The 23,688-nt window shown below is 30.8% G+C and overlaps 1 protein-coding gene across 5 annotated transcripts in view; it reads left to right on the top strand.

The window, feature by feature from the left end:
- The window catches only part of LOC140675560 (DENN domain-containing protein 1A), a 68,872-nt gene that overhangs the window by 42,585 nt on the left and 2,599 nt on the right, over nt 1–23,688 (top strand). For 2 of the 5 annotated variants that reach the window (XM_072910148.1, XM_072910145.1), the window contains one exon: nt 15,444–16,100. The exons of 2 other annotated variants lie outside the window; for them this stretch is intronic. In XM_072910148.1, the coding sequence (XP_072766249.1) occupies nt 15,444–16,100 (657 nt within the window). Of the gene's footprint in view, nt 1–15,443; nt 16,101–16,229; nt 17,256–23,688 lie in introns of those variants that run through there. One more of the 5 variants, XM_072910147.1, reaches the window with a different exon arrangement.

Below are 23,688 nucleotides of genomic sequence, written 5' to 3'. Positions count from 1 at the left end.
ATTGAGAAATTAATTTACAAAGATCGGCAAATCCGGCACGAGTATCAGCTCGCCGCAAAAAAGATGGCGGGAAAGACGGCCCTAAGGACGGTCGCTAAGCCTGCGTGGCGTAAATAGGCGCCATTGCCTCGCAGTTACCAGGGGCATAGATGAGAAGCGTTGATAAGAACAATAGATTAGCGATTATTATTTAGCGACCGGCCTAGCGGTGGGCCGTTCTTCTCGCCATCTTTTTTGCGGCGGACTGATACTCAGGCCAGATTTGCCGATTTTTATAAATTAATTTCTCAATAATTATTCTGAAAATCGTAAAATGGTACAGGACTTTTTTGTTCAGTTTAATGCGCTCTACCTGCTCACGAACGTTGATTCAATCTTTACGGGACACCCTGTATATATATATATATATATATATATATATATATATAAGGTGTCTCATAACTAATGAGCCAACGCTCGTGAGTGGGTAGAGTACAGTGAATTAAACAAAAAAAAAAATTAAGTCATTTTGCGATTTTCGCAATAGTTATTAAAATATTAATTAAAAACGCTTAGCGAACAATATTATACATATGTACAAGATATCCGGTAATAATCTGTATTTATATATATATATATATAATATAATTTTTGTAAGATAAATATACCGAGAAGAGACCTCAGCTTGAAACATTTTGACTTTGATATAAAAGGTGGTTCAAATAACTCTCTACAGTTTGATATTTCGAAAAGTATGCCATCGATTTTAAAGATTTAGGTCCTAAATTGTACTGGTCTGATGAGCCTTCAAACGTGAATAGAAGTTGGTTTCAAAATCCCGGTTGGGTGGGACGAGGATTAACTTTAAAATCTTAAGTAGAACCCTCTACAATATAAAATTACATTTTTGGATTCTAAAAGCAACTTAGTTTTATCCGAAACAGCTTTAATATATTCTGATTTATTTATTAAGGTCAGACCTTGAGTAACCTTCAAATAGTTTTAGCTGTTATTTGTTTTTTAGTTATTCACAAATAAAGTTACATGCAAAGCAAGTTTTCGAATGTAAACTCGAAAAATTCAATATTGGGCAAAGTATGTATGAATATACATATATACTTCTAATTAGCCATGTTTGTTGGATTTGTCAAGTGTTTACTGCAATTTTTGTTAACAAAGTTGACTACAAATTTATTACAGAATCTGTTAATTTTGCCTATATTAACAAATTGTCAGCAAAAATAAAGCCTGCTTACGTAATCTGACACCACATTGATGGCAGAAATTGAACAGGATTGCCCATAATCTAATGGTAGATTGCCAGCAGAATCTGCATTTTATAGTTATAGTTATTTAAATAGAAATCTGAGATTGATTGGTATTGAAAGGCTTTTAATATTCAATTTGATAGTCCCTTTGCCGCTAAGTGATGTACTTTTACTTTTGAAAAGATAAATGGAAAATTATTCATATTTATTGCCTATTTAAAGCATAAAGTAGTTTAATTCCTATATAAATTATACCTTCAAATTTATAAATTTAATTTAATTATTTCCATAATTTATTTTATTATTTATTTAATGAAATTAAACTTATTGTTTATTATGTAGGATATACAATATATAACATATGTTACGTTGTATATTGTATTTATAAAGAAAAAATTATAATTAATTAATTCTCACCAGTAACACTTATTCATTCATATTATTAATATTTTATTGCACTTATATACAGTGTCCGGTAATAATCGCCCAACCTTTCATGGGCAGATAGAGCAAATCAAACCGAATAGAAAAGTCCTCTACCATTTTGCAATCTTCGTAATAATTACCAAGAAATTAATTAACAAAGATTGACAAATCCAGCCGAGTACAAGCGCGCGGTAAGAAGGCCCATCCTACTGCTACGCGGATATTAGGCGCTCATTGAATGACAGGAGGAGTGGTCTACGACTGGCAATCGCTGTGTATGAGTAGCCCGCGATTATGGACGGGATCCGATAGCGCACAATGCTAATTGGCCAATGAACATTAGAACCTTCTGATTGGCTAACCGTGCTGGTTACCTTAGGCATCGGTCAATATGTATGGTTGTGTGCTATCGGGATATGTGCTAACGGGACTCTCCCGCGATTATTACCGGACACCCTGTATGTGTGCGTGGTCCTTTGATGCCAATTTGGCAACAATCTACATCTAATAAATTGATACTGGATATAATTATATACATACATATGTATATAATATATATGTATATAATATATGTATACATATATTAAAAATATATAATAAATAACCCCCATAGCAAAAAATATCACAATGACATCATAAAGATATTGCGCTGTGACAAAAAATATGTCACAATGATGTCATGGTGACATGCGAATGTCCGTTTTGTCACAGTTGTGATGTCACCATAACATCGTTGCGATATGAAATGGAATGTCTTCTAGCAAAAGTTATTTTTTTATTATTGTTACACATTTTGTGATATACTGGTTATATCATTATGACATTTTTTGATGATATCACACCAACTGTGATTAATGATATCATTGTGACCTTCCAATAATTTCACAGTGACATCACAGTGACATCACATTTTTTTGTCACCTTGTGATTCTATTGTGAGTTTATTGTGACGTCATTGTGACAATTTTTGCTATGGAGGAATAAATGTATACATAAACAACGAGCGATAGTTAAAACTTTTTGGAGGTTATTTATAGCCATAATCTTGACAAAACATATCGAGGTCAAAATGATTCGAACTGAATTTCTTCATTTCTTATATTTACTGTCTAATTTACATTCTGAAATTTTAATTGTAGCAAAAATTATAACAATAAAACACGATATATATAAATTTGACAAATGCTACTTTTTAGAATAAATTGTTTATTAATTATTTACATTAACTTTGTAAATTTCTATTGTTTTTTGTCAATCATTTATTGTCCTTTAAATAATGGATTTTATTTCAAATCTTATATGCAATGAAAATATAATTATGTGCAGAGCACGTTTTCCTGAATTATATGTAATGCATTCTTAAATATAATATGCATAGAAATGTGTTTAGTCTGTAAAAAAATGTTGCATGTACTTGTATTTAAATCGTCTTCGTACATCTTTTTCCATTGACAATACTTTTTAGCATTGATAGTATTGCACTTTTTTCCATTGACAATATTTTTTAAGCATTAATAGTATTTTTTCTTAAATTTTTTTTAACATTTTATAGTTTTTTCAAAAATATATAAATTTTTTAAAAATATTTGTCTTACTCAAAAAACTTGAAAAAAGTTAGATATTACGACTAATATGTATAAAATATATAGAAAATATATAGAAAATATATAAAAAATAATATAAAAAATAATCTTGCGAATCGATGATTTTATTGAAAAATGTTTCAGACAAAAGTTGCATGGTTTCGAGGGATACACGAGGGAAGACGGTGTTATTGGTTTGATCTTGAATTTTCATGTGAAGGGCACGTCGATTTTTTTAAATGGAACATCTTATATATTATTGCATATTCTTGTAGCTTATCTCGAGAGCTTTCCGAAACACTATAATAAAATGTTTTTTTAATTAAATACTTTTCGAGTTATGAGATTTGAAAGTTTCAACATTTTGTTTTAAAATACAAAATATTTTGTAAAACATTCAGTTTTCGGCAATCTTACCTTAATACTTTTATACACAGAATAATGAAACAAATCAATTGGTGTAAAGAAAACACATAGTTATCTTTAAGAAAAAATCTGAATTTGCAGCTAGCAGTTACACATTTTTACTTTAACATAATTATGTGTTTTAATTACGCCAATTGATTTGTCTCATTATTCTGTGCATAAAAGTATTGGGGTACGATAATCGAGAAATGAATATTTTACGAGATATCTCGTATTTTATGTCAGAATACTGCAACTTTGAAGCCTTATAACTCAAAAAGTATTTAATGAAAAAATATTTTATTATAGTGTTTTGGAAAGCTCTTGAGATAAAATACAAGAATATGCAATAATATATAGGGTGTTCCATTTAAATAAATTGACGTGACCTTCACATGACCTTCAAATGAAAATTCAAGATCAAACCAATGGTACCATTTTATGGCCTCCTTGAAACCGTACAACTTTTGTCTGAAATATTTTTCTCTAAAATGCTCTGTTTCCAAAATAAAAGGGTGGTACGGGTGGTCATGGACACCCTGTATATAATATTTTAAAATATATATGTTGGGCTCAAAGATCGAAAACGCTCACTAAGCGAAAAAACCGACCACAAAGCGTTCTGACTTCTCAGATTCAGTCACTACGCGAAATTCGTGACGTGGCACTTCTAAAAACGCTTATAATAATAAAAAAGGCCACAAAACGTTGTAGACGTTTATTGAGGCTGTTTGACGTTATATGATAAAAATACCTTAATTAACAACATTATTACAATTATTTTCTTTATTAAAATAATTTATTAAAATTAGTAATGAATAATATGTAGTACTCTTATACTATTGTTAAAATTAAAACAATACTTAAATACGTTATAATAATTGATAACAATTATTAACTATTTTCTACAACGAGAATTATTAATCTTATTTGTAGTTCTAATAATAAAACAAACAGAACAATAAATTTTCTATAATAGAAACTTTCAGTCATCGAAATTTCTTTTACTAATATCAATATATTCGTTACAGTTGTCTGTTCAAGGATCTCTTTTTTATTAAACTAAATTTGAAACCAATAGACAAAATCACTTATAAATGTGTTGGCTCTGTAATAACAAAACATTAAATAAAGTGACGAACAAGAATTGTACATGAATCCGTCGACTCCATTGATGACAGGTTGTAATTTGTCTTAAAAACATCGCGTCACGACTGCAACATAAGTGGCCACAACACGTTGCGATATTTGTTTATTGCCAGAACGCGTTCGGGTGGGAGTCTATTGACCACGTCGCCAATTGGCCAGTTTAAAATGAGGCTCTCTAATTGGTTAATCGTTGCTGATGACCCTAGGCATCGGTCGATATAAGTGGCTGTGGTCAATCGTGACGTGGTCAAACGGGACGTTTCCACGCGTTCTGGTACAATATTAAGAGAACCATAACACGAATTTCGCTTTGTGGCCTTTTCGAATTTGCCAAAACGCGTTATGAGCGTTTTTGGAAGTGTCAAGTCACGAATTTCGGGTTGTGGCTGAATTTGAGCAGCCAGAACGCGTTGTGGTTGGTTTTGTCGCTCAGTGAGCGTTTTCGATCTTTGAACCTAACCTAATATATATATAATAGATATGAAATAATATATATACTCTAACAGCAGATCTCTAACAGGTGTTTATGAGATCCATAGGATGTTAAAACATGTTTTAATATTCTATGGATCTTTTATAAACATTTTTTTAATATGTGTGCTGTTAGGATAAAATATTTATTATTAATATTTTTATAATATTTTTTTAATGTACAGAATGTCTCATATAAAAAACAGGATATGTAATTATTTCTTTACTTCTGAAGATAAAAAATCGATGGAAAAATATTTCAAACATAACTTAAATGATGTGGAGAGCAAATTGTGCAAAAAAATTTTCTGTTTAAGGTTTCTTTTGGTTTTTAATTTTTTAAAGTTTTTAAAATGACTTTTTAATGTAAATACACACACACGCGTGCGCGCGCACACACACATTTTTTTAAATAAAAGATTTAGATAATTCTAAAAAAATGATCTTATTGAACCTTATTGGAAAAAAAATTTTCCTTGCGTTATATTCGCTTTCGAAGTTATTCAAATTATGTTCGAAATATTTTTATAATTGTTAAAAGTAAAAAAATAATTAAGTATCCTGTTTCTGGTGGCACATTTTGTATATAGAAAATATAGTTACAAATATTAATTTTATTTTTGTGCACTATTTCTGTATTGTTAAAAAATACATATAACAACACATGAGAATTTTATGCCAAAGGGGGAGCTTCTTTTTTCCGTCGATGTCAACAAATTTAATAAATTTCTAACAGAAAATAGAGTATTAATGATATAATTGTGCATTATATTAAGTTTTTCTTTATTGTTTGATTGTCAAAATATCAAAGACATCTCATCAAAAGATTGAATAATTTGAACGTACAATGATTGATAATCTGTAGCATTTTCTTTCCCTATCTTCAACTTACAAAATCATCAAGCCTGTTAAGAATGGATTTTGATGAGTGTTACATATGTCGTAGAGGGGTCTTCTCTGTGCACAAGGGTAACCGGATATGATGTAACGGGCATTAGTTTTCAAAAAAATTAAAAGAAGAAGGTTAAAAAAAAATATTTTTCTGATTCTACAGGATTAAAAAAAACAATTTTTTGTATTATATGATCATTAGGAATGTCAAAAGTAATCATTAGATAGAAAAGCTCGATTTATTAAACCAAAATTAAATATTAGTCTAAATATATTACTTATTTTTTGAAAATTTTTGAGATCAAAATTATTTTTGAAAATCTTTTGAGATCAGAAAAATTTATTGATCCTTTTTTTTTAATTTTTTTCGGAAACTAATGCCCGTTGCGTCATATCTGATATATTATTCTCGTGTACAGAAAAGACTCCTCACAATATATGTAACACTCATCAAAATCTGTTCTTAATAGATTTGATAGTACTCTTGTTAGATAAACAAACTTCTATATGTATTTCAACAATTTCAACAAACTTTTATACATATAAAAAAATCTTATAAATAATTTTGTTTTTTTTTAAATGAGCAAGTTAAAATTTTAGGGATAATAAGGAAAAATTTTTAGTTTTTCTTATAGATGATCAGCAACTTTTTGTAATGTGACAGTTTTTTAAAATAACCGTTCTATACAAACTAAGATAGATAGATAAATATATAGATACTTTATTGTTTCCCTTAGGATGACGATCTTATTTCACAAAACCTATCCATATATCCTTTGTACAAATTTAACAAAAATACATATCCCCATTCACGATCCTGGCCATTGAGCGACCTCACATTTTATACTTCTCTCCCTACCCTACGTCCCATGTCTTTCCTCTCATCTTTTCTACCCTCCGCTCCTTTCCTTCTCCCTTCCTCTTTCCTTCACTTCTCTTCTTTCTTCTTCCTCTCTCTCCCCTCCTTCCTCCTATTCCCTCTGCTTCTTTGCTTCTTACCCTTTGCCCCTTTCTCCTTCCCCTTACTATCCTTCAGCTTCTCTACTTCCGTATTTTTTCTCTTTTCTCCTTCTTCCGCTTCCATCCGCTACTCCTTCCTTCCTTCTTCCGATTCTCGTCCCCTCCTCTCATCTCTCCATTTTCTCCTATCATACATCTACACATAGACTCTGTACATATTCATTACACTTATATAAATATAAATCTTTACTCATGTCCATTTCATGCAGCCTCCTATACATCTTCTTACCCCCACTCATCCCTCATTTCACTATCTGGCCATTTTGTGACTCTACATTCTAATACTTATGGACCTCCTCTTCTATCTCCCGCTTCCCCTCTCTCCCTCCCTTCCCCTCCCTCCCTCTCCCTCCGCCCTCCTTTCCCTCCTTATTCCCACCCTCCCGCCCTCTCTCTCTCTCTCCCCCTCTTTCTTTCCCTCTCTCCCTCTCTTTTTCTCACCCTCTCTTCCCCCTCTCTCCCTCCTTCTCTGCCCCTCACTCTCCCTCCCATACCTTATTCTGAACTCCTTTACAGATTGCCGGGGTGTTCTCAGGGATACACCAAATCCTTTACAATCTAAAAAGTACTTCAATTATACACCATGCTTCTGTACACTTTCTTCCTACATACTGTCTATCCTCTCCTCACTACATATCCTGGAAATTATTTTCTGCGAAATTGACGCATTAACATTCGCGTTTAGCTCTTATTCGCCAAGTTTTCTAATTATTTGTTTGTAAATATTAAGAACTTTATATTCGAAGTATTTTAAAATAAGTTTCTCAAACTTTCCAAATATGTGAGAATATAAAAGAATTTGTTTATATCTAACTCAAAGTTTTAGGTGTCAGTTTATTAAACATATTATTTAATAGAATGTCAAAATATGACGCACAGTCACTTATGTCATAGAATATTACTATCTATCATAGGGTCGATTAAATTTGTCGACGGAAAAAGATGATCCACTTAACATAGAATACTTCACATACATGATGTGTACTAAAAGTTCTCGAATTGATTTTTCGTAAAGTGTACTAATAGCGCTATTTGGATAAAGTTCCGAAAAGATAAAACTCCAAATTTTGCTGTCATCACGTATTCTTACGTATTTTGACGTGCTGATTACGAATATCATAGTGAAAATTGTTGTAAATTTCATTTTTATGGTGAAAACCATGGATAAACTTCCGAATAGAACATGTCCGATTTTCTTGAAACAACGTATACTTAGGTATTTTGACGTGCTGATTACGAATATGATAGTGAAAATTGGTGCAAATTTTATTTTCATGGTGAAAACCATAAAAAATCGTCAAAAATTGGCGTTTATTTTAAATACTGGAAAATTCAAAAAACGTTTCAAACAAAAGTTGTAGATCTCTCCGAAATATGCATTTTATGCCGTATTCATTTTTACCATACAAGTGAAGATATGGGTGCACTTCCGAATAGGACATATGTTCGATTTTTTTGAAACTACGTATACTTACGTATTTTGACGTGCTGATTACGAATATGATAATGAAAATTGACGCTAATTTAATTTTCATGGTGAAAACTTTTCTATGCGAAGCGAGGTTCCACATGGGTTTGCAACTTTCCACGCGAAGCAAGGTAGGTACGAGAGGGGGGCCGAAAGCCTTCCGTACGTTACTGTTATTAATTAATACGTTGAAATTTCATGGTCTTGATTCATCCAAAGGCTTCGCTGATTGTTCCAATCTTCTTGGTGGACATTGATTTGTTGATACATCTTCTCTATATTGCATGAGAAGACATCGAAATTGCCGGGACCAGATTAGTACATCAAAGACGTCTGTCTGTAGCTTGGCTCCCGTATGGAGTAAATCATTCAATAAGGTTCCGCTACTGGTTCGGCTTGATCCGTTGAATACTACTTTAAGCTTTGTTGTTAAGCTGTACTCTCGGAAGACTCCATGATAAGGGAGATAATACGTTTCCAGTTCTGGTTGAGAAGAGGGAACTCGTCATATGTCCTATTATATGTCCCAGGTAATTTTGTAAAAATTCATAGTAAGTCTGCGAAATCTTGATTGGTTGAGAATTGATTTGATAAACGGTAGAGCATCCGAATCGCTTTTGAACGAGACTCTCCTAATGCGTTGATGGATTTTTTGAATGGAAGACGAACGTTATATCGTCCCTGATTATCACGGGAATGCGTAGATTTGAAATGTTGTTCGTATTCTTGCTCTTCCTTTGATAATGATGATGATAAACTTGGTATTTCATCAACTTGCCAGAATCGTTGTAGAAGGTCATGAAGTTCTCTGTCAACCATAGTGTGATATCCGTGTAATTCATTCCGAGAAGAGTGATTGCCTGCAGGGTCAAAGATAATCTATCCAAGCTTAGTCAATTGGACGATTGGAGAATTATCGTCTCCTTTGATGAATCCTTCTATAATTTGATAGAAAACATTGGATCCCAGAATTATATCGATTGATCCTGGAGATTTATAATTGTAGTCAGCAAGAGTAAGTCTGTCGAGGTGAGACCAGTATCTTTGTTGGAAGTCAGTTGATGGGAGAGGGGAGGTCAACTTTGGAAGAATATACGCTGATATTGGAATTTCAAAATTATTATTGTGAGATCTCACTGTAAAGTGAGTTAGAGCACCTTTTGTGGTGCTCGATCATTGTGCACGAATTCCGGTGAGAGGGATGGTAGAGGAGGTTCTTGGAATGTGAAGCATCTGAACTAGTCGTTCAGCAACGAGGGATATTTCCGACCCTTGGTTTATAAGGGCACGAACCGCTGTTTCCACCTGATAAAATTGCTAAAACCTGTGCAGTTGCGAGAAGAACGCCTGAGTTGTTTGGTTGAGTGTGACACGCCACCTGGAGAATGTGAGTGTCAGTCGAGGCTGATTGGGTTGATTTTGAATTCGATGTTGACGTAGTAGAGTCAGAAGAAGTTGATTTAGTGGCTTCCTTCTGATAAATTGTGGTGTGGTGTTTATGACTATATTTCAGGCATCGCTTCGTTATCCGGCAGGCCGATGCTCGATGAGATCCGAGGCAGTTATAGCAGAGGTTATATTTTTTGAGAATTTCTTTTCTTTGCGGAACGGATTTAGCATTGTATTGCGGACAACTTGCTATATAGTGGTTGGAGAAGCACAACGTGCACGAACTAGGTTTTTGCAAATGGGTCTCCTTTACTTTTCCCTGAAAATGAGATTTTTGAATGAGTGTTGATCAAATAATGTGCTAGATTTACCCGTTCGAGATTTTTCAAAGGCTTGAAGAGATAATAATCTCGTAATTAGAAACTCGCTAAACTGAGTCCAAGTAGGGGGGTCCTTTGACGAGCCTAAGTGATGCTCCCATGCTTTCACAGATTCCGAATCCAAGCGCTGTACCGCTATAAAGACGAAAAAATCGTCCCAGTGGTGTATCGGGCGTTTCAACGTTTCCAAAGTGCGATGGATTTGTATGATGTTCGTGTAAAGCTGTTCCATTTCGCTGGCGGAATCTTTTGTCATGTGTTTTAAAGTCAAAAGCGAGTTTAATGCTGAGTTAACTAGAAGGCGCTTATTCTCATAGAATGCGATCAGTGCTTGCCAAGCTTTTTGAAAGTTTTCCGCAGTAAGGGTCATGTTTTTCAAGAGATGTGCAGCGGACCCAACGAGACTCATTTTAAGATATTGTAACTTCTCTATAGATGATAAGGTCGGATTGGCTAGAATGAGAGAGCTGAAAAGATCTTTGAAAGACAACCAATCTGATGGAGTGCCGTTAAACTTCGATATGTCGATTCGAGGCAGTCGAGCATGATGAAAATATACAGGCATACTTGAAGTATGAGACGTAGACGGAACGTCGTTATTACTCTCAGAGTCATGATCAAGAAAAGAATTCATTCTAGCGCCTTTTCATCAGGAGTAAGTTTAGTGATTGAGAGATTAATCGCATCATACACCAGTAAGAATTTTTCCCAATTCTTTTTGAGAGCAGATAATCGAGCATGTACATGTTGAGATGTGATGTTTAAGGGCCCGATTTTAGTGAGACTGTCGACGGAATTGACGATAAGGTCTCGTAATGTGAGCTGTTGCTCGAGTTTGTTTTCAACGTGACTAACTCTCATTTTGACCACCGTCCGTTCTATCCGACTCGAAGGACCAGAATTTAATGTAGAGATATTAGGGGACGGACAAACGGTGATAAAATTATATCAATATTTAAATGTCACAAAAGAATGAGAAATAAAAGGCAATTTAAATTTAACTGTAAAATGATAGTATTTTTATTTAGATATGTTATTTAAACTTAAGTAAATTAACGAAGAAAACTTAGACTAATAATCTTTATCAATTGTCTAACCTTAACCTGAAAATAAAAGTGATTAATTAAATATAGTAATTAGGCTAAGAGTTTAGCGAGGTTTGATTGAGAAAACAAATAAAATAAAATTGTGAAAATAATGCTTTGAAAATAATAAATTATTATCACATCTCAACGATAAAGACGATTCCCGCAGGCTCGAACAAAATCAACGTATAACAGGGAAGCCTTGCAGGAATGAAAGATTCCAATTCGTCTTTGAGAACTATTTCTACATAGCGCTCGTTATCACAACAAAAGAAAGGTTAATGCACTTTGAGGCAGAGCGGTTTTATGTACTCAGGAGGAAGGATCTTACGAGGAGTCCGTCAGATTTTATCCAGCAGGACGAGCCTGTACTGGGAGAGAAAATCGTATGATCTGCGGACGAACAGTACCTTAAATTTTCGTAAGAAAATTGAATATTCGCCGATGAGAAAATCACCTTGAGCACCAAGTTCCATAGTTGTTCGAAAAATAGTACTACTAATACATCTTATGAAAATATCAGTTCGGGAATTTTTTGTACCTACCATGTATGTTATTTGTGCTAACTGGTAATAATACGAATAATAGTAATAAATTTTAATATTTGAATAAATGGACTTATGATTATTGATGCATGTGTCATTAAGAGTCAGCAGGAGACATTTTAGAAACTTTTGTCAGCTGGCAGCAAATTACAATTTCGTTTTCTACATATTATACAGTCAAAATATGCATAGATTAACATTATAATTATGATATTCATAATCAGAAGCATTGATTTTTTTTCGTTAAAAAGCAATTTTTCGATAAAAAATAAAAAAACCTGATGATTCGGTAGACAGCTGTACAGTACTTACGGAACAAAGTGCATGACCATAATTTTGTTTCTTATTTAGTATAAATTTTGAAGAAGCAAATTGCAAAATTTATCTCTAGCGAAAATCCTGAATTTACAAAGAATACATAAAAAAAATTTATGAAAAAATATTGTTTCTTTCGGGCAGAAAATGTGGTTGGCCGGTTTTGCATTACTAAAAGTTAGGAATGTAAATCAGTGTACAATTTATTATAAATTTTTAAAAGCTATATTGCAAAATTTGGCTCTTTAATACAAATTTTAGCAATATAAATAAACGTCAAAACAAGGTTTATAAGAAAATATAAATTTTTCGCGAAACGTAATTTGCAGGCGAATATCATATCTATATTTAATGAACATCATTATCTACACTTAAAGTGCAGCTAATGTAGATTGTATGGACAAGTAAAAAATAACGCAATTTTTGTCTCTTTTACAATGTAATGGTGTTTGTATATACAGGGTGTTTCAAACCATCCGTTCACTTCTCTTATTTTGAAAAAGGGTGATGCTTAGAAATTGGGAAGACATATTTATCATGAAAGCCTACCTGAAGTTTCTGATGGTGGTACTTTCAGTTTTGGGAACCTCCTGGAAATACCAGAAACGGAAAGGCAACTAAAAAATTTTATTGCAACATGGGGCAACATGGATATCATTGGATAGAGCTTTTAAAAAGCTTTAAATAACTTTTGTTGAAAAAAATTTGATATCTTTTATTGTTACCAAGAAATGAACAAAAACATTTGCAATTATTGTAACGCTCGGAAATGATAAAAAATTAATTACAAATGTTCAAAACGTCGCCTTGATGGAGACACCTTTTCATTCTTTGTCTCATGCTGTTAATCGCCCTCAAGACTTCTACAGAAGTAAAAGCTGGTTAATTGTATGTGTTGCAATTATGAATAATTAATAAGAAATGCGCCGAACAACCGTCTTCTTGAAACCACATGACAAATCATCCATGTTTATGTTTGCTTCATGATCCGTATCACGAGTTTGACTCATGTTTATGTTTGGCTCGTACCAAAATATCGATATTTTAAGACAATTATCATAGAAATTTGAGCTTTACAATCATTGCAAGTGTTTTTTTAATTATTTCTCTCTAATGTTAAGTGATATCAAATTTTTTTCAAACAAAAGTTGTTTCTTTTTAAAACCTCTATCCAACGATATCCAAGTTGCCCCCATGTTGCAATTTAAAATTTTTGAGTTGCTCCTCCCCCCCATTCTGGTATTTCTGAGAGGTTTCCAAAACTGAAAGTACCACCATCAGAAACTTCAAATAGGTTTTCATGATAAATATGTCTTTTCCAACTTTTTAGTATCACCTCTTTTCAAAATAAAAGGGGTGGACGAGTAGTCTGAAACACTCTATATGGACATATCTATACATTGAATGAGTATTTCCCAGCTAGCAAAAGTAGTCATTTTGACGTCAAAATGATTATTTTTGCTACCTGGGTTATTTCTCAATGTTAGTAACTCTGACGCCAGAGTTCACCCGTTACTCCTGCTGACCTTTAAGAGTCAACATGAAACATTATGGATAATCCTGTTGGCCAATTGTGAACTCTGGTTTTGCAAAAACATTATTATAGCTAAACTACAGGAAGAATGAAGAAGAATTAAAATAATAACATTCGTAATCAGTAAAATCATCCACAGGTCGTGACAGAGCCATTTTTTAATAAAAAGTTAAAACAAAATTTCTACTAAACATTCAAAATGTGCAATTAACCACGGGATAGCTGCACCACGAATTAGTATTTCATTTATTATAAATTTTTAAGAAGTGAAATGCAAAATCCGGTTCTATCGTAACTTGCATAATTGTATAAAAAATATATTTTTAAAAAATTTCACGAAGCAATAAAACTTCGAGGAAAAATAATGTACTAGTGGATATCGCTATTTGTATCTAATGTGTAGTATCTAATGTGTAGTTAACAAATCATGTTGGTAACACTGCCTGATAAAGAAAGACACTGAGAGACTAGAGTTCCTCTAGTAAGAGTTAAGACACCGGGCTATCAATTACTGATTGGTGATCCAGTCTGCCATATGTAATAGCCAAAGCTGGCGGATTTAAATTTATTCTTTCGGAAATTTATTGATAAATGTTTTTATAAACTTATTCTTGTTTCAAAACAGTAGATATTAATTTAGTTTTAAATAATTGATATTTATCTTAACTATTTTTTGTATAAATCTTTTGAATTCTATATATCATTCTTTTGAATTGCAACAAATCTGATAATAATAAAAATCAACTTTTCTACATACCAATCTTTTGAATAATATATAGAAATCTTATGATAATAAAAATCATCTTTTTAAAGAAAACTAAACAATTTGTATATAGTATTAATATTATATTCATTATTTCCTTGATAACCATATATGATTATCATATTGTTCTAATATCATTTTTACATATTTTTTAGCACAATTTTTAGGTAATTTTTTCTTTGATAATTTTATACTAGATATATCCTATTATATATAAGGTAAACTATTGTACTATACACATACACGCGCGCGCGCACGCACGCCCGCGCGCACGCACGCACACATGCGTGAGAATTAGTATCATAAATAAATATAAGTTTCATGGTGTAAAGAAAGGTATTTTATATATATAAATAGATATTTCAATAAAATAACCAGCAAAGAGATATCTTGTAAAATAATTAATTCAAATATGGCACGCATACAACTTCCGGTGTTTGACTATATATGGCCGATTGTCTTAACTTTTACTAGAGGAACTCTATGAGAGACAATTGTCATCTTTGTCTCTCTTGCAATGCAGTAATGTTTGTGTGTATAACGAACATACACCAATACATCGAATAAAACTTCAATATTAGTAGTAATGACTGGAATTTGCCTGTCATTCCTGTCGACCCTTAAAAATCATACGTAGTGTAGTTGCTTTTGCATAGCGTGCTGCTCTAATATATCGATTTATTATAGAATTATTATTAGAGATATTTCATAATTTGTATTAATAATTTCTTATAAAAAAGAAAAGTAAAAATTTATCATGCCTCACTTTCAGTTGAAACCAGTACGCAGTTTAGACAACTTGAGACCTGCATGGAGTGGGCATTTACGGCACAGTCCTTCACCTAGTACTATCGTTACAAATTCATACGAAGTTTCCTCAAAGAAACCAATTTTAATTTCTTCTCCTTGTCCTCTTCCATCAGATACTTTGTTTAATCAATCAAAAATGCTTACTTCTAATTTACTAACTTCAAATAGAATTGTAAAAGAAGTAGATAAAACATCACTTTTATCTATGTCATCTACATCATACAATCAAAATATTGATTCAAATCGATTTTTACATGAATTAAATATACATAATAATTTAATAAAACCTGTCGCTGACTTATCATTATGTGTTCATGAAAAAGAGAATCCTAAAACAGAAGACAATTTTTCTTCAAACAATAGAAAGTTTATTTGTAAAGACATTTTTGCAAATTCTAATTTAGTGTCACATACGAATAGCGAATTACTTGATAAACCTTACAAAACGTCAAATTTTTTCCATAAAGTAAATGAAGATGATCCTTTTGATACAAGTAAAGTATTAATGCCTATCTATGTGCAAACTGCACCACTTTTTAAATCCAGAATTCCTTCAATGCCTGCTCCATTTCATCCATTATCACAATTTAATAGTACATCCTGCTCTGCACATATTAAGGTAAACATAACATCGTCCATTATTTTTTATATCTACGAAATACATATTTTGATTAATTTTTATACAATTATTTGAGCCACAAAGTATGTACAAGTACAATATGTATGTATAATACTTAAAATGTTTTAGATTTACCGAATCATCTCCCAGTCACTAGAATGAGCAAATATTAGAAGACGGATTAAAAAGAATATTTGTTATTTCAAAATATGAGACATTATTCAATATATTGAGACAATTATAAATTTAGATTTATTATCCGTGAATCTAAAGATTGTAGCGAATTAAATTATGATATAATTAGATAATAAAATTTTGTTTTCTTTGCAAAGAAAATTTAACATTTAATTATCAAGCATTTGAAGAAGCTAGAAAAATAAATTCGGCAAATCTATCTTTGTGCAAATTTTGCTTCTCTTATTTATTTTGCTGTTATGTGGTCAATGTTCTCAATTTTTAGATATAATAAATATAGTTGTGATTTATGTATGAATGGATGCATGGAAAAAAATTGTCAAATAATATTTGATAATTAGATGCATATAACAACACAAACAGCACATAGATGTCTAAAAGATGACTAAAAGATGATGGATTTTCGGCATGGACATCTTTTAGTCTGAGCGTGTGGTCAACGAAAAGATGACTAAAAGATGTCTTATATCCCACTAAAAGTCATCTTATAGCGTTAATTCATAAGATATCTGAAAGACGTCTAATTTAGACATCTTTCAGTTATTTTTTAAAATTATATTTTAGACCTCAGGTAGCAAGCACACGACATTTTGATGTCAAAATATGGTCAGTTTAAAATTCATATTCTTTGTAATTCCATTTAGAATTGATTATAATTAATATTATAATTATAATAAATCATATATTTATATCTATACATATATACATATATACAGGGTGGCTTATTTTAAACAGTACGGTCAATTTTCTCGTAAACTAAGCGAAATATCGAAAAATGTTTCAGACAAAAGTTGTATGGTTTCGAGGAGGCCATAAAATGGTACCGTTGGTTTCAAGTTATAAAGCTCGAAAGTTGTAATATTTTGATAAAAATACAAAATATCTCGTAAAATATTCACTTTCCGACTATCTTACTCTAATACTTTTATGCACAGAATAATGAGATAAATCAATTGGCGTAATTAAAACACATAATTATGTTAAAGTAAAAATGTGTAATTGCTAGTTGCAAATTCAGATTTTTTCTTAAAGATAACTATGTGTTTTCTTTACACCAATTGATTCCTCGTTATTCTGTGCATAAAAATATTAGGATAAGATAATCGAAAAATGAATATTTTACGAGATATCTTGTATCTTATGTCAAAATATTGCAATTTATAAGCCTTATAATTCGAAAAGTATTTAATAAAAAAATATTTTATTATTGTGTTATAGTGTAAAGCTCTCGAGGTCAGCTACAAGAATATGTAATAAAAAATGAGGGGTGCCATTTAAAAAAATTGAGGTAACCTTTACGTGACGTTCAAGTGACTATCCAAGGTCAAACCAATGGTACCATTTTATGGCTCCCTCGAAACCATACAACTTTTGTCTGAAACATTTTTCGATATTTCCCTTAATTTACGAGAAAATTGACCGTATTGTTTAAAATGGGCCACCCTGTATATATGTGTATATATATATATATATTTAAGTTGTATTGAAATTTCGATTTTGTGTTTCAAATAGACAATAAAACGGATTTCTTACAATTTATCCGACCAGTTGCAAATAATCTATTTTTATCATGTTCTGGATCTCTTGTTGAGATCATATCAGAAATTAAACTGACAAAAAAGACATACTTTAAATTTTATATTTAGTAATACCTATTCTTAGTAGGCTTTATATACATTTTATGAAAACTTGAAAACGAATTAGTCAAGTCTGAGCGCGCCACGTATAGTGGCAAACAAAGAAACACATATATTATAAAATAGATCTTTTTGTCTTGTCGAAAAGATGACCAAAAAGACATCTTTTCGTCGACTAAAATTAATTATCACTTTTAGAAGACATCTTTTAGACATCTTTCAAAAGATGACTTTCTTGTGTAGGCAGAAAGACATCTTTTAGCCTTGTCGGAAAGATGACCAAAAAAGACATCTTTTCGTCATCTTTTAGTTTTCTGTGCTGTCTGGGAAATGTTTTAGTATTAAACATCCAAACCCAAAATATGAATTTAGAACTTTAAAATAAGATGAATATTTACAAAAGCTTGCACAGATTGTACGGATTATTTTAATCATTATACAGGGTGTCCCATAAAGATTGAATCAATGTTCGTGAGCAGGTAGAACGGATTAAATGGAATAGAAAAGTTCTGTACCATTTTGCGATTTTTGGAATAATTATTGAGAAATTAATTTACAAAGATCGGCAAATTCGGCGCGGGTATCAGCCCGCCGCAAAAAAGATGGCAAGAAGGATGGCGCACTTCAAAAAAAATGGCGAGAAAGGCGGCCCACCGCTAGGCTGGTCGCTAAATAATAATCGCTAATCTATTGTTCTTATCAACGTTTCTCGTCTATTCCCCTGGTAACCGCGAGGCAATGGCACCTATTTACGCCGCGCGCGCTTAGCGACCGTCCTTAGGGCCGCCTTCTCGCCATCTTTTTTGCGGCGAGCTAATACTCGCGCCGGATTTGCCGATCTTTGTAAATTAATTTTTCAATAATTATTCTGAAAATCGCAAAATAGTACAGGACTTTTCTGTTCAGTTTAATGCGCTCTACCTGCTCACGAACGTTGATTCAATCTTTATGGGACACCCTGTATATATTGTAGAAAGTTCATGAGTAACATTGCTTGAAATTAAGTAGTCTTTTCTTTTAGTTTTTTATTATTTTAAATTAAAATATATATGACTACAATTAAAAATAAAAGTTGTAGAACGCTTTAGAATGTTATTCTCTCGTAATATACACATACATATATGTGCTTGCATTTTTTATATCGTTATTTATATTTACTACTTACAAGAAAAAAATCGGAAGTATCTCCAATTTTGATAAAGCTTTAGATACAGTATAATCTTTTTTGTCTCTTCAAAATTTTCAGAAAATAATTTCTTTTTTATATTGTAAGTATAATCATTATAGAAATGTCAAAAATAACTATTAGGTGAGAAAAAAAATTCGATTTATTAAACCAAAATTAATTATTATTCTAAATATGCTACCTATAAGCTCTTTTCATGATTAATAAATGAACTAAGATATTTTTGCTCATTATATTGCTCTATCATATCTTAGACCACAATATGTATCATGCTCAAGGTAAAGGTGAATACAGCTCATAGTAAGAAAATTAATTTTTGATTCAGAAATAATAAATAAGGATGATACATATTTGGTATCATTATTAATTTTGCAAAATTATATTATCCTCTAAAAATATTCTAAATTCTCTAAAATATTACAATAAATATGTTTTTAAAAAATAATTATTAATAAAGAATTATAACAATATAATATTTTATTATCATACATAATTATAATATTTTGGTAAAACTGCATAAAAGGTTACACCTCACGGATTTTATCGCTACTTAAATATATTGTAGGGGAGGGGTGTTCTGAGTAATTCCCCGCAAGAATTAAGTGGGGGACGGCATTGGTTTAGGAGATATAACAAAATGAAATTTCATATTTTCCATGCTGTTCCTTCGGTTTTATAAACTGATAAAACCAACAGTAAGGTTTATTTACGTCCTATTAATGTGTGCGACACGGAAAAAGTTTTTGTTTCTATTATTTGAGGGATTCTATACTGTTGAATGAACCACTTGATATTAATTTTTATTGATGATAAATATTTTCAATATTTTCATAACATACACACACACACACACACACACACACACACGAAGGGTGCAAGGGGAGCCTTCGGCTCCCCCCTTCCGCACTCATCCCGTCCACCTCGCTTCGCGTGGAAAGTTGCAAACCCATGTGAACTTTGCTTTGTCTTGTAACTTTTAAACTAGAGAGAGGCAAACGAAAATTCAAACGGGGCATTCATGAGCAAACGATGGACAAACGTTTGTAAAAAGAAAATTTAGGATTTTTTAATATTGAAAGGCTAACTTCACACAGGTATGCCGTCCCCCACTTAATTCTTGTGGGGAATTATTCAGAACAACTCCCTGAACAATATATGTAAGTAGCAAGAAAATCGGAGAGGTGTAACCTTTTATGCAGTTTTACCAATATTTTATTATCAAGAGAATATACAGGGTGGCCAAATAACCTGTGACAGGCTATTTTCTCCGAAACTATTGGAGATAGAGACTTGAATTTTTTTTACGTTAAATGGTACATGGGGGCTGATTACGTGGCGAGTAGGAAAATTTTATGGGAGGACTTTTAGGGGGACAAAAAAATGGTACCTCTTATTTTTTAAATGGAACACCCTATATATTTTTGTATATTCTTGTAGTTTATCTCGAGAGCTTTCCGAAACACTATAATAAAATGTTTTTTCATTAAATATTTTTCGAGTTATAAGGCTTCAAAGTTGCAATATTTTGACATAAAATATAAGATATCTCGTAAAATATTCATTTTTCGATTATTTTACCTTGATACTTTTATGTACAGAATAATGAGACAAATCAATTGGCGTAAAAAACACATAGTTATCTTTAAGAAAAAATTTGAATTTGCGACTAGCAAGTTACACATTTTTACTTTAATATAATTATGTGTTTTAATTACGCCAATTAATTTGTCTCATTATTCTGTGCATAAAAGTATATGGTAAGATAATCGAAAAATGAATATTTTATGAGATATCTTGTATCTTATGTCAAAATATTGCAATTTATAAGCCTTATAATTCGAAAAATATTTAATGAAAAAACATTTTATTATAGTGTTTCGAAAAGCTCTCGAGATAAGCTACAAGAATATAAAAAAATATGTAGGGTGTTCCATTTAAAAAATAAGGGGTACTATTTTTTTGTCTCTCTAAAAGTCCTCCAAAAAATTTTCCTACGCGCCACGTAAGCAGCCCCCATTTGCCATTTAACGTAAAAAAAAATTCAAGTCTCTATCTCCAATAATTTCGGAGAAAATAGCCTGTCACAGGTTATTTGGCCCACCCTGTATGCAAAATTTAAATTTTAAATTCAATAATAGTGCAAGAATTTTGTTACTGTAAATTTTTCTTGAATAAAAAAAAGAATAATGTTATAAAAGTCCAGATAATGTATTGTGATATATTCTATACTATTTTCGGTGTTTTATATGTATGAAAAATAAGTATTATACAAATAAAATAATATTGAATAAACTTATATTGAAAATATTATTTTATCTCTCATCTTTTTTCGATGACAACTAATAAAAATTGATTTTTAAGGAAATATCACCTCTTGATGAACCATGAATGACTTAAAAAATTATTTCAAAATAATTTTAAAAATAATTTTATATAAATTAAAAAAGATGTTGTATTTTATGTGTATTTTTTATTTTGCCCTAAACTGCAACATATTTAAAGCTCAGCATAATCAGTGAGGGATATTTCCGATCTCTCTTTGTCAATACATTTTACTTAATACTTTAATATTTAATACTAATATAGTAGTCTTTGCGTTCCAACTGAAATTTATTTATTATCTCTTTTTTAATTATTTTTTTGTTTATTTTTTAAATTATTTTATTGTTTACATAACTTGTGAATATGTAACTAATGTTGAAATATTATGTTCAGTGAAGCTCAAATTAGAACGTTTTAACACTTAGTTACATCATTAACTTTATTCGTTAATAAATAAATTTTTGTTAATAAATATAATTGTTTATTAATAATTAGCGAACATTTTTTTAAAATTACTCAGAATCATTATTTTGTCAACATATAGGTATGAAAATCAAGACTATTTTTTTCTGATTCCTACTCTTAATGTAGTTTAAAAATAACTGAATTTTAATATAAAATATTTCAAAAACTTTAAGAGAGCGCCGATTGATTTCAAGTACTCAGGAATAAACTCTCTATAATATATGTCAAAAGTGATCCGTTTTGTGAAAGTTTTTGTAAAGAATTACTCAAAATAAAAAAAAAATTTCTGTAGAGATATGCCCATAAACGCTTTATTTAAGAAATATTCAAAGTTATTGCTAAGGATGATAAATGAAAAGTTATTGTATGACTATTAATACAAAGTTATCTCTATATAACTCGTAGAAAGCACAAACTCTACAAAAATATGATATAAAAAATACAACTGCCGAAATAGACAAGTCTATCGAGAACAAATTGTCATATAAATTCTTTAACTATTAAAATATTAACTATTAACTATTAAACTATTATTATTGCTAAAGTTGACAGATTGAGTGGAGAAATCAAGTAGGATCTATTAACATAATTTTACATTAAATTGGCGAGCAGGAATTGTACATATACAATTTAACAAATTGACAAAAATCGAGGATCTGGATTTTTTAGTTATTTAAGTGGAATATAGATCGATATTTAAAACCTTTTTATATTTTCAATAGTTCATTCGCTTACTACTTTTTCATATTCAAATTTAATTTAATATTTCTGTCTTTTTAGATGATATATAATTTACGATAAAAATCAAGACCTATTTATAAATATAATACAGAAAACACACATTTGAACACGTAAAATACATACAAATCAAAATATATATTAAAATACACATATACATTAAAACGCATAAAATTATAAATAGAACTCTGTTTTGAATTATTTTGTCGCAAATTATAAATCGTTTAAAGCTTTTAGAAATGAATATTAAGTCTGCAAAATGTAATTATTACTCTTATTATATACTTCTCGAAAATTTCCTTAGCGAGTTGCTTTTGATACTAATTTAAATCTACCCAGATTTTTTTTGGCAAGAGCCTAATTAAACTTTAGGCCTTTTTGTGTGGTCAGTGTGGACTTTATAATAACAATATTAACAATATATAACTGCAAAAGAATACTAATTATACAACAAGTAAATGTTAAAATAATAATTAAAAACAATAATAACTAAATGATGAAACGTAAAAACATTAGGATTTTCCTTAAAATCATTTAATAAGGAATAATTTTTTCATTTAATTATAAACTATCTTAATTATTTATTTTATTAATTTATATTTATATTATAATTATCTGAATAAAATTATTACATTTAATATGTATCACTCACATATATTTAAATACGCCTCAGAAGTTGTGATTCTCGTTTTTTACTTGAAAATACCTGAAATTCATAACAACGTGCAGTTTGTGGTACTGTAAACATAATAGCGCGCGAGACAGAGGTCTTTACTTCACTTCCATACCGTAAAATTTGAGGGAAGCGGTATCGTTTCTTCTATACATTATTTTTCTTTATACCTGTCCGCTTTTGTCATTGATGTTGTGAGAAAAAGATACTAAGTTTGTCTCTGTGTTTAAACTATTATTTTGAACAAAATTTATAAATATTTTCGATTTTTCATATTTTCTAGTCAAAAAAGAGTGTGAATTATATTTAAAATATTTAAATATCAATATTTTTTGGACAAAGCGTTTGCATGCATATTCTCTAATAGATAAA

Source organism: Anoplolepis gracilipes, unplaced genomic scaffold, assembly GCF_047496725.1.
Source record: "Anoplolepis gracilipes unplaced genomic scaffold, ASM4749672v1 Contig19, whole genome shotgun sequence".
Lineage (NCBI taxonomy): Eukaryota > Metazoa > Arthropoda > Insecta > Hymenoptera > Formicidae > Anoplolepis > Anoplolepis gracilipes.
This window is presented reverse-complemented; position numbering and strand designations above follow the sequence as displayed.